Genomic DNA, 13,581 nt, shown 5'->3' with positions numbered 1-13,581 from the left:
TGATTAAGGGGCCTTTTTTTTAGCCACTCTGGAACAGGGAAAAGATTTGAGATTAGGGGGCACTTTACATGTAACACAGATTTTGCTGTATACTATATTAAATGTCCTTGTGGTTTGGGGTATGTGGGTGAGACCACCCGTACAGTACGTGAAAGAATGACCCAACACAAGAGTAGCATCAGAACAGAAAAGTTAGATGCCCCTGTGGCCAACCATTTCTTGTCCGTGGGTCACAGCTTGACTCAATTGAGGTTCCAGATATTAGAACAAGTGGGACACCTTAGGCGGGGTGGCAATAGAGCTAAGAGACTAAAAATTAGGGAGGCCTATTGGATCAATAGATTAGATACCATGCATCCAAAAAGTATGAATAAAGAACTGGATTGGTCTCTATGTCTCTAGAGTGTATGATTTATTGATTATCTTAAAAAGTTTTAAAATGTTCAATATGTTTGAAATGGTTTTTAGATTTGTTAGGAGCAATATGTGTTTAACCTGACTTTTCATATTCTGTTAAAAAAGTTTTGTATATGACCACTAGATGGTGCTAACATTCAGTATGTCAAAGGTGTTTATAGGAATGGGTGTGGTTTACAGGTGTATTTAAGCTGCATTATCTCCAGGTGTAACTATGCATGATTAAGGACTAAGTCCGAAACGTTGCTGTTTGTTGGTCTGGCTGTTTACTGTGCATACTGCACGAATAAATCTGTTGGAAACTACCGGCTGGTGCTGCTTCTTTTTTATGACTTTATATTGTGTGGAATACAGTGCAGTATTCCTGAAGCGTGCACACCCTGTTACTTTCTAGTGCTGGATTTTTGGTTGGTTGTATTATATAAAATGATGAATTTGGATGTTACCTCTAATGACCACCTTTTTGAGGGGTTGAAGTGAAGCATTTTTTTAAGAAGCCGCCTGCAGTCAGATGTTAAGGTCTGCGGTGCCTGGTACTTTACATCCGGCTTCTTGGCTGCAATTGCCTAATAGAAACAGTGGAAAAGGGAGGGTTAACAAGGTTTAGGCAACTGTTTGTCTTCAAACAAAATATGACAGCTCTTTATCTCTCCAGAAATACATTTTATTCCTCTGCAATGTCACAAATTGTGATGCCTTAGCCCCTTACTTTTAGGTCAAACTCAGAAATGGCAAATGAGTTGGTGAGCATCATATGCAGTGTTGCTCCTGCAGACCAGACGTCTGATTTTAGTCCGTCATATGGGCGCTGTCTGTACAGCTCAGGAGCCACATAGTATGGTGTTCCGCAATAGGTGCTGATATTCTCGTTGTTGTGGAAGGTGCTGAGACCAAAGTCGGTCAGTTTGATGTTTTTTTTGCTTGAATCAAGCAGGATGTTTTTGGGCTAAAAAAAGGAAAATGTGATGTTATCTACAAGGAATCATACTGATCCTATGACCCATAACTTTCAGAGGTTAAATGACAAGTGGAGCACAAAAATATTAGCTAACAATGCTCAAGTTAAATCAATAACACTTCTAGTATTGCGCTCAAGTAAGTAGTTTGCGCTAACTTCCTCTCCTCACAGACTTCTATAGGGGGTGCTACAAAAGGGTCTTCTGGCTTTCTCTCACTGGCTAACCCAAATGTGCACTAGGTCAACTGCGCTAAAGCCAAAGATGCATTAAGAAATACTTCAAATAGCATTGTTATATTTTATAGTATTGTTATATTTTTAAATATCTATCTATCTATCTATATATATATATACCGTATATATATACCATTACTGTATATATATATATATATATATATATATATATATATATATATATATATATATATATATATATATATATATATATATATATATATATCAGCAAAGTCCAATAATATATACACTCTCTGGATTTAAATCACTCTCAAATTTTTATTTGTGACGTTTCAGGTTCTTCACCCCTATTTATTTAAAAATAACATTATCTTCTAAGTAAAAAAGCAATCCTATTTGAAGTATTTTTACAAAGAATTTTTTTTCACTTTGTTTTAAAGGTATATATTATATGTTAAGGTGTTTCTCAGGGAAGGTCTCAATGGTATGTGTATGTATATATCTATATCTATCTATCTATCTATCTATCTATCTATCTATCTATCTATCTATATATGTGTGTGTATTTCTTAATATATATACTGTATATGTGTATATAGATGTACACTCACATATGTACACAAATAAACACATATATACCCATATATACATATACATTAACAAATATATACACATACATATACACCTTTGAGACCTTTCCAGTCCAACTCCTTGTCATATAACATATCCCTTTAAAACACTTTTTATATATTTATTTCAATAATAAAACTTAAATTTCACAGTTATAAAGGGACAGTCAACACAAAAATTGTTATTGTGTAAAAAGATAGATAATGCCTTTTACTTCCCATTCCCCAGCTTTGCACAAAAACATTGTTATATTAATGTACTTTATAACCTTTAAACCTCTAAATTTCTGTCTGTTTCTAAGTCACTAAAGACAGCCCCATGATCACATGCTTTTTTATTATCTTTTCACAACAGGGGAAGCTAGTTCATGTGAGCCAAATAGATAACATTGAGCTCATGCCCATGGATTCTAACAACACAGCACTAATTGGCTTAAATTCAAGTGAATAGATAAAGTCATGTGATCAGGGGGCTATCAGAAAAGGCTTAGATACAAAGGTGTCACAGAGATAAAAAGTGTATTAATATATGTTTTCTGTGCAAAACTGGGGAATGGTTAATAAATGGATTATCTATCTTTTTAACCCCTTAACAACACACGTTGTACAGGGTACGTCAGACACAAACTGGTCTTTAAAGACCAGTGACGTACCCTGTACAACGTTAGGGGTTTCAAGCAGCTGGAAGCGATCCTGATCGCTTCCATCTGCTTTCAAGGTTTTGCTGTGATGTCTCGATATTGAGGCATCACTGCAATACCTTTTTTTGCACACCGATGCAGAGATAGCCACTCTATGGCCCTCTCTGCATCGGCCAGTGATGGTGCCGATCATTGGTGGGGGGAGCAGCTGCAGGGAGGCAGGTGGGCGGCCCATTGCTGGGGAACTTCCTTTCCTGCCAGCAGTTGTGAGTTGGGTGTGTGCGAGAGCGCGCGCAGGAGGTGAGGAGCGGGTGTGCACTCGAGTATGTGTGCGCTCGCTCGCGATCTAGCCAGTAGTCACAATATAAAATAAGAACAGTTTGGAGAGAGTGCTGGGAGAGGGTGGTGGGTGGCAGAGGAGGGGGGCAATACTTTTTCAAAAGTGATTTGGGAGGGTATGGAGGGGGGCAGCTACACTACAGAAAAAGTAGTTTTTATATTTAAAAAGCCACATTTGTTTGTAAAGTGGGTACTGGCAGACAGCTGCCAGTACCCAAAATGGTGGCAAATAGTGGGGGGAGGGTTAGAGAGCTCTTTGGGGGGAATCAGGGAGGTTGGGGGCTAAGGGCGGATCCTTCACAGCAGAATATAAATTTTTTATTTAAAAAAAAAAAAAAAAAAAGCCTTTTATTTTAGCACTGGCAGACTTTCTGCCAGTACTTAAGATGGTGGGGACACTTGTGGGGTGGGGGAGGGAAGAGAGCTGTTTGGGAGGGATCAGGGGGGTGGATGTGTCAAGTGGGAGGCTGATCTCTACACTAAAGCTAAAATGAACCCTACAAGCTCCCTACAAGCTACCTAATTAACCCCATCACTGCTGAGCCTAATACAAGTGTGGTGCGCAGCGGCATTTAGCTGCCTTCTAATTACCGAAAAGTAATACCAAAGCCATATGTCTGCTTTTTCTAAACAAAGGGGATCCTAGAGAAGCTTTTACAACCATTTGTGCCTTAATTAATTAAGTGAACAATTTTTTTTATTTGATCAAATTTGGCGGTGAAATGGTGGCATTAAATATATCAAAATGGGCTTAGATCAATACTTTGGGTTGTCTACTACACTACCCTAAAGCTAAAATTAACCCTACAAGGTACCTAATTAACCCCTTCACTGCTGGGCCTAATACTAGTGTGGTGTGCAGCGGCATTTAGCGGCCTTCTAATTACCAAAAAGTAATGCCACAGCCATAAATGTCTGCTATTTCTGAACAAAGAGGATCCCAGAGAAGCTTTTACAACCTTTTGTGCCATAATTGCACAAGTTGTTTCTAAATAATTTCAGTGAGAAACCTAAAGTTTGTGAAAAAGTGAACGATTTTTTTTTATTTGATCGCATTTGGTGGTGAAATGGTGGCATGAAATATACCAAAAAGGGCCTAGATCAATACTTTGGGTTGTCTACTAAAAAAAAAAATATATATATATATATACATATCAAGGGATATTCAGGGATTCCTGACAGATATCATTGTTCCAATGTAACTAGCGCTAATTTTGAAAAAAATAAATGGTTTGGAAATAGCAAAGTGCTACATGTATTTATGACCCTATAACTTGCATAAAAGCAAAGAACATGCAAACATTGGGTATTACTAAACTCAGGACAAAATTTAGAAACTATTTAGCATGGGTGTTTTTTGGTGGTTGTAGACGTGTAACAGATTTTGTGGATCAAAGTTAGAAAAAGTGTGTTTTTTTCCATTTTTTCATCATATTTTATAAAAAAAAATTATGGTAAATTATAAAATATGATGAAAATAATGGTATCTTTAGAAATTCCATTTAATGGCGAGAAAAACGGTATATAATATGTGTGGGTTCAGTAAATGAGTAAGAGGAAAATTACAGCTAAACACAAACACCGCAGAAATGTAAAAATAGCCCTTGGTCTTAAGGGAAAGAAATTGAAAAATAACCTTGTCCTTAAGGGGTTAAACAATACAATTTTTTGTGTTGACTGCCCCTTTAATACGTATGCATATGCGTATATATATATATATATATTTCTGTGTGTTTCAGTGTGTGTATACTTTATTTTGTATATTTTACATGTGTTTTGTGATACTTTACTTCTAACCCTATCTCTTTACTTCAGGCCTAAAGTTACACTAACTTTTTCAGCTAAGTTATGTGATGCACTAAAGCACAACACATAACTTTCAGCTTGTAGTCTGACTAATGTTTAGTGAGGCTGCGCTATCCAATATTAATAGTGCAATCTGTGCTATCAATAGAGCTCCACTTGTAATCTAGGCCAGACTAGGGATCCAATGATCTAATGTTCTGTGCTCAGGAGAGATGATCTAACAAATTTCAGGATTTTAGAAACACAACTTTTTACTTGAGATCTGTTTATCACACTATGCCGGCAAAGTATTAATCATTGTGTCCTTGGTGAGAAGCAGCTATAAAATTGCAGATGTGGATCAGTTTACTCTATGTTACCTCAACTCTATCCTTCATAAACCTTATTGACATCTTTTAAACACTTTGGTCTTGATGATCAAAAACATGTTGACATGGAGAGAAGTTACTCATAAAGTTTAGGGGCTTTTTTGAGCATTACATTGTAGGGGCCCCTTATTTACACTCAGAGAGTGCATAAACAGCTCAGCTAAAATGAGCTTTTTCTAATATTATATGAGGGACCTCTCAGCATTGACGAGATGTCTTAGATCTGTGTTTCTCAACTCCAGTCCTGAGGACCCTTACCAGGCCAGATATTCATTATATCTTAACTAGAGCACGAGTGAAATAATCAGCTGATCAGTAACCATGGTTACTAACCTGCTCTCACCCTTCAGATGATTGTTTCACCTGTGCTCTAGTTAAGATATAATGAATATCTGGCCTGTTAAGGGGTCTGAGGACTGGAGTTGCCAGTTGTTAATTTGCCCCCCGGATAGCTTTAGATCATCAGGCATTTTTGTAACTTTTGAAATGAATTGTAATTGACATTGTAGTCAACTGTTTTGTTTGTTGCATCTAAAAAAAAGGCTATTCAAAACATATTTCATGTTTTTTTCCCCTTAAAAGCATAAACATTTGGATACAACAAAGCTATAAATGTAGAAAATATGGTGCAGTTTCCTTTGGGGTGATAACGTTTGGAAACTGGTGGTAACAATGTTTTACCACTAGTTTCCAAACTTAACCACCTCAATGGAAACTACAGTAGGCCTTTAATGGAGATAAATGTTTTTTATCACCAGTTTCCACAATATACCACATCAGTACCAAGGTGCCATGGTATGTGATTACCATCAGTCTATAGATGACACACACTATAACAATTTCTTGGCCTTCAAAAATGCTACCATTATTATTCCTCCACTTACTTTAACATCCCGGTGAACAATGCCATTCTGATGGAGGTATAACAGGGCAGTTGCCACCTAAGAAGAAAGTCATATGGGGTAAATTTTAATGCAAATGCAGATTTGTCAGTAATAATAAAGTCTTGTTAATCTTCAAGCTATATAGATACTAATGTGAGTCTAAATCATATCTCAGTGGGTGAATTGGATTCAGCCTCTTCTATCTCTAATGTAGAACAAACAGATGAGGTGACCGTGTTCAGTGTTATATGGGCTTTACTGTCCTACTTGAAATACATTCAGGTATATTTATTTATCATTAGCATAATAAAATTAATAAATGAAGAATTGGGTATTCTTGATTACCTGATGGAATATGGGGCGCGCCACATCCTCTGTCATTGGACCATTCAGGTCATTCAAATGATCAAAGAGGTCGCCTGTGTCCAGGATAAGTAATATTCAAAAGAAAAAGATAAAAACATTACTGTAGGTAGTGAACGGGAACACTAGAAGGAAACAGCTTGTGATATAAATGTCAAGAGGGAGAAAACAATAGAGAGTAATAAATACAAAAATAAAATAAAAACACAGATAGAGAAGTGTGGAAAAGATAAGCGCTAATAAAAAGCTGGTGAAGGTCATAAGAATTGAGGAGAGAACAGTCACAAAACATTAACCAAGAAAGTGAAAGTAAAAAAAAAGAGAACTAAGTGTGGAAAATATTAAAACAAACGATTGGGATAGAGGGAAAAGCATTGGACCTATATAAATGTATACAACATGACGTATGTGAGTTATGTGTAAATGTCTGGGGTGAGGTTCAGGGTTAGAGGGGAACGTACCTCCATTTACGTAGTCCATTACAATATAATATTTGTCGGCCTCATGAAAGGCGTCATAGAAAGTCACTGTAAAGAAGAGAGAAGTCAGTGGTGAGATACCCTCTAGGATATATAGAGGTAGTATTAATGAGAGTGTGACATGAACTGGATAGGTACAGCTTGTCTCTTACCAATGTTCGGGTGGTTGATCCGCTTTAGGATCTCCACTTCATTGTGTATCTGGAAAATAAATGAGCAAAATGTCAAGTAGGGTAAGGCTCCAAATAATACAAATAAAAAATAAACCCTATAAAAAAAATCCAACAAAAATATTGTAACAGAATCTGCAAAGGCAACCATATACAATAACCCATTTACAAACTACCCTTGTTATACCAGAACCTATAATAATGACTAGAAAGTAAATTCTCAAACTATAATCATGTCTAGGAACCAAAAATGCTTTCTGAGCTTTTTATACTGGAGGACCATCTAGGTCTTTTATACGCGGTCACACGCTAGATCACCAGTAAACACCCCTTTATAAAAAGGGGGTTCTGTAGCAGACTTGTAGTGACATCACCCTTATAAAGACAGAGTGCCCCTTTTCAAATCCTTAATAAATTCCTTACCTGCTCTAGACTAGAAGGGAATATCTCAGAGGTATTACAAATTTTGATAGCCACCTGCAAACATATAAAATATATCTGTATAATTATACATCACAGGCATCAATCGTACAGGAAATTATTGTTATGTCAGTTGCACGTAATGGGAATTTACTTCATGTGTTGTACAAACTATACTTGTGAGCTACAAGTTTTCCTCTCTATGGTAGTAGATAAATGAGTAGGCTGCAGTATACTCACCTCCTGTCTAGTGTGAATATTGTGTGCAAGTTTCACTTCACTGCTGATCCCGTGTCCCAGCGTTCGGACAAAGTGATATTTTTGGTGAAGTAAGCACTTTTGTGCAAGTGCACTTAGGGGACAGGAGTACTGCAATATGCTGCAGATATAGCAAAAATCAAAAGACTTTTCCATTGCATCTACAGAAGAGAAGACAAAACAGGTTACTGAGGGCCTGGGAAACCCGGGCGATTTAACCCTCACTCAGTGCGCTCATATTATTCATACACAATCAACCATTATTAAAGTATATTCCCCAGATTGTGAGTCAGTTATTCACTGCTGTAGTTTCATCCACCTACAGTCAGTGGGCGACCTCTACCTCACAAATAAAAGGAGGTTAAAATTTGTAACCCAAATAGATACATGGGGGCCGATTTATCATCTGTCTGGCGGACATGATCCGCTGTAGCGGATCATGTCCGCCAGACATCGATAAATGCCAACAGCATACGCTGTCTGCATTTATCATTGCACAAGATTTTCTAGTAAAATGCTTGTGCAATGCCGCCCCCTGCAGATTTGCGGCCAATTGGACGCTAGCAGGGGTGTCAATGAAGCTAATCGTATACGATCAGGTGGATTGCTGTCCGCCCCCTCAGAGGCGGCAGACAATTTAAGGAGCAGCAGTCTGAAGACTCGCGCGGAAACAGGGGTATACGGCCCGTGATAAATCTGCCCCATAGTTTGTTTTCCTAAGTTGGATATTACCGAAATATTATCACATGGCAACTGTAAAATATTAAGCCCTTAAAGGGACATTGTACTTCAAACTATTTCTATCATGCACACTAAATAATAGCAATTATAACTGAATAAAATATTTGCCATTGAAGAGAAACTGTATAAATTTACAGCATTATAATTTGTGTTCACTGGATGAAGTACAATTTGCACAGATCTATTGGTAGAGAGGGACAGACCTCTACAAACCTGGCAACAAAATATTGGCTTATTCAGAATAAGAAATATGCGTTTTTCAAGAAACAAAGTACTGTACTGGAATAAGTTATAATTACTAGAAAAACAGAAAACTGACCACAAAGTCCCTTTAAAGGGACATGAAACCCAAAATTTTTCATTCATGATTCAGATAGCGAATACAATTTTAAACAACTTTCTACTTTACTCCTATTATCTAATCTGTTTCATTCTCTTGGTATCATTTGTTGAAGGAGCAGCAATGCACTACTAGTTTCTAACTGAACACATGGGTAAACCAATCACATTCAATATATATATGCAGCCACCAATCAACAGCTAGAACTTAGTTTCTCTGCTGCTCATGAACTTGCCTAGATAAACCTTTCAGCAAATGATAAAAAGAGAAGGAAGCAAATTAAATAATAGAAGTAAATTGGAAAGTTGTTTAAAATTGTATTCTCTATCTGAATCATGAAAGAAAATTTTTGGGTTTCATGTCCCTTTAAGTGAATGAGATTTTCTTTGTATCGCCCATGGTGAATTTAGCAGTAATGTCACTGATGTTATCACTTGTGGGTTAATAAATAATAGATAAACAATTAATAATTATTGGTGCTAATGTTCCCTCTGATGTTTGGCAGATTGTGCACAGAAATATTCTGCTGTCATTTTGGAAAAACAAATTCATGTTACCCCTCTGGCAATAGAGGTTTTGTAAATGGTATAAATTGTTTTAATAATGACTTGAAACTAAGCTTTAAACCAACTGTACGTGCACTGCTTCCTGCTTTGTGCAAAGGGTTAAAGATCTATATTCATGTGCACATTGCCTTAGTTAAATTAGAGGGAACATTATTTGAGACTGTTAAATTGTCATCTATTTATCAATTATCTATCTATCTATCAATTAACTATCTATCTGTCTGTCTGCTTATCTACCCATCTCTATCTATCTATCTATCTATCTATCTATCTATCTATCTATCTATCTATCTATCTATCTATCTATCTATCTATCTATCATCTATATATCAATTATCTATCTGTCTACTCATCTCTATCTATGTATCTGTCTTTCTTTCTATCTGGCTGCATATTATTCTGTCTGTCTATCTATCTATCTATCTATCTATCTATCTATCTATCTATCTATCTATCTATCTATCTATCTATCTGTCTTTCTATGGGTCTATATACCCATCTCTATTTATATATGTATATATCTGTCTGTCCCTCTCATTCATCTGTCTATCAATTATCTATCTATCTGTTTGTCTGCTTATCTACCCATCTCTATCTATCTATCTATCTATCTATCTATCTATCTATCTATTAATTATCTATCTATCTATTTATCTGTCTGTCTATCTACTCATCTCTATCTATGTATCTGTCTTTCTTTCTAGCTGGCTTCATATCATTCTGTCTATCTATGTATCTATCTATCTATCTATCTATCTATCTATCTATCTATCTATCTATCTACCTATCTATCTATCTATCTATCTATCTATCTATCTATCATCTATCTATCTGTCTTTCTGTCTATATACCCATTTGTATTAAATATGTATATATATATATATGTCTGTCTGTCCCTCTCATTCATCTATCTGTCTATCAATTAACTATCTATTTATCTACCTGTCTGTCTGTCTATCTACCATCTCTATTTATCTATGTATGTATCTATCTGTCTGTCTGCCTATCTACCCATCTCTATTTATCTATGTATCTATCTATCTGTCTGTCTGCCCCTCTCATCTATCTATCAATTATCTATCTATCTATCTATCTATCTATCTATCTATCTATCTATCTATCTATCTATCTATCTATCTATCTATCTATCTATCTGTCTGTCTGTCTGTCTGTCTGTCTGTCTGTCTATCTACTCATCTCTATCTATCTATCTATCTATCTATCTATCTATCTATCTATCTATCTATCTATCTTTGTATCTATTTATCTATCTATCTGTCTGTCTTTCTGTCTGTAAGTCTAGCTGGCTGCATATCAATCTATCTATCTATCTATCTATCTATCTATCTATCTATCTATCTATCTATCAATCATCTATCTATCTATCTATCTATCTATCTATCTATTTATCTGTCTTTCTGTCTATATACCCATCTCTATTTATATATGTATATATCTGTCTGTCTTTCCCTCTCATTCATCTATCTATCTATGTATCTATCTATGTATCTATCTATGTATCTATCATCTATCTATCTATCTATCTATCTATCTATCTATCTATCTATCTATCAATAATCTATCTATTTATCTGTCTGCCTGCCTATCTACCCATCTCTATTTATCTATGTATCTATCTATCTGTCTGCCCCTCTCATTTATCTACCAAGTATCTATCTATCTATCTATCTATCTATCTATATATCTGTCTGTCTGTCTGTCTATCTACTCATCTCTATCTATCTATGTGTCTGTCTGTCTGTCTGTTTTTCTAGCTGGCTGCATATCAATCTATCTATCTATATCTATCTATCTATCTATCTATCTATCTATCTATCTATATTATTATTATTATTGATTATTTGTAGAGCGCCAACAGATTCCACAGCGCTATAAACAAAGGTGGAGTACAACAAAACAATTATAGGGATCAAATAGGTAGAGGGCCCTGCCAAGAGTCGCACTGCTGTAGTCAGCTCTTAAGAAGGTGATCTACAAACAGCTGGACTCTTAGGCTTACATGCTAAGGGGGTTCAGGAGATAGCATTGGAGGAGAGGAACTGGTATAAAGTAAGGTTAGCGTAGGTTGTATGCATCCCTGAACAGTAGAGTCTTTAGGGAGCACTTGAAGCTTTTAAAACTAGAAGAGAGTCTTGTGGAGCGAGGCAGAGAGTTCCACAAGATGGGAGCCGGTCTGGAGAAGTCCTGTAAACGGGAGTGTGAGGAGGTAACAAGAGAGGAGGAGAAGAGGAGGTCGTGAGCAGAGCGAAGGGGACAGGAGGGAGAGTATCTGGAGACAAGGTCTGAGATATAGGGGGGAGCAGTGCAGTTGAGGGCTTTGTATGTCAGAGTGAGAATTTTGTGTTTGATTCTAGAGGCAAGAGGAAGCCAGTGAAGGGATTGGCAGAGAGGTGCAGCAGATGAAGAGCGACGTGAAAGGAAGATGAGTCTGCATCTATTATCTATCTATCTGCATGTCTTTCTGTCTATATACCTATTTCTAATTATATATGTATATATCTGTTTGTCTGTCCCTCTCATTCATCAATCTATCTATCTATTTACCCCTCTCTATTTATCTATCTATCTATCTATCTATCTATCTATCTATCTATCTATCTATCTATCTATCTATCTATCTATCTGTCTGTCTGTCTGTCTATCTATCTACCATCTCTATTTATCTATCTATCTATCTATCTATCTATCTATCTATCTATCTATCTATCTATCATCTATCTATATCTATCTGTCTGTATATCTATCTATCTTTCTTTTTATCTATCTGTCTTTGTTTCTTTCTATCTATCTATCTATCTATCTATCTATCTATCTATCTATCTGATTGTCTGTCTATCTATTTATCTATCATCTATCTATCTATCTATATATCTATCTATCATCTATGTATCTATCTATCTATCAATTATCTATCTATCAATCTATCTGTCTATCTACCCATCTGTATTTATCTATGTATCTGTCTGTCTGCCCCTCTCATTCATCAATCTATCTATCTATCTATCTATCTATCTATCTATCTACCTATATATCTACCCATCTATATCTATGTATCTATCAATATATGTCTCTCTTTCTGTCTGTCTGACTAATCTATCTATCTGTCCATCTATCTATCTATCTATAAATTATCTATCTATCTGTCTTTCTATTTATCTATCTATCTATCTATCTATCTATTTATCTATCTGTCTGCCTATCTACCCATCTCTATTTATCTATGTATCTATCTGTCTGTCTGCCCCTCTCTTCTATCTATCAATTATCTATCTATCTATCTATCTATCTATCTATCTATCTATCTATCTGTCTGTCTATCTACTCATCTCTATCTATGTATCTGTCTGTCTGTCTGTCTGTCTGTGTTTCTAGCTGGCTGCATATCAATCTGTCAGTCTATCTATCTATCTATCTATCTATCTATCTATCTATCTATCTATCTCTCTGTCTGTCTGTCTGTCTGTCTGTCTGTCTGTCTGTCTTTCTGTCTATATACCCATTTGTAATTATATATGTATATATCTGTCTGTCTGTCCCTCTCATCTATCTATCTATCTATCTATCTATCTATCTATCTATCTATCTATCTACCCATCTCTAGCTATCTAACTATCCAAGTATCTGTCTGTCTGATGGTATATCTACCCATATCTATCTATCTATCTATCATCTATCTATCTATCTATCTATCTATCTATCTATCTATCTATCTATCTATCTATCTATCTATCTATCTGTCTGTATATCTATCTATCTATCTATCTATCCATCTTTCTATCTATCTTTCTATCTATCTATCTATCTATCTATCATCTATTTATCTATTATCTATCTAGCTTTCTGTCTATCTACCCATCTCTATTTATTTATGTATCTGTCAGTCTGCCTGCCCCTCTCATTCATCAATCTATCTATCTATCTATCTATCTATCTATCTATGATCTATCTATTTATCTTTCTGTCTGCCTATCTACCCATCTCTATTT

General features: G+C 35.8%; 1 protein-coding gene across 1 annotated transcript in view; it reads right to left on the bottom strand.

The window, feature by feature from the left end:
• The window catches only part of LOC128636405 (serine/threonine-protein kinase MARK1-like), a 72,041-nt gene that overhangs the window by 26,973 nt on the left and 31,487 nt on the right, over positions 1 to 13,581 (bottom strand). The window contains exons 2-9 of the mRNA XM_053689425.1: positions 7,910 to 8,048; positions 7,673 to 7,726; positions 7,232 to 7,280; positions 7,062 to 7,127; positions 6,583 to 6,656; positions 6,238 to 6,294; positions 1,127 to 1,363; positions 864 to 983 (exon numbers count right to left, since the gene is read on the bottom strand). Of these exons, the coding sequence (XP_053545400.1) occupies positions 864 to 983; positions 1,127 to 1,363; positions 6,238 to 6,294; positions 6,583 to 6,656; positions 7,062 to 7,127; positions 7,232 to 7,280; positions 7,673 to 7,726; positions 7,910 to 8,048 (796 nt within the window). The remainder of the gene's footprint in view (positions 1 to 863; positions 984 to 1,126; positions 1,364 to 6,237; positions 6,295 to 6,582; positions 6,657 to 7,061; positions 7,128 to 7,231; positions 7,281 to 7,672; positions 7,727 to 7,909; positions 8,049 to 13,581) is intronic.

The sequence above is a fragment of the Bombina bombina genome, chromosome 7 (assembly GCF_027579735.1).
Source record: "Bombina bombina isolate aBomBom1 chromosome 7, aBomBom1.pri, whole genome shotgun sequence".
Taxonomy (NCBI): Eukaryota; Metazoa; Chordata; class Amphibia; order Anura; family Bombinatoridae; genus Bombina; species Bombina bombina.
Note: the sequence above shows the minus strand (reverse complement) of the source record. Positions and strands in the feature narration are given on the sequence as shown.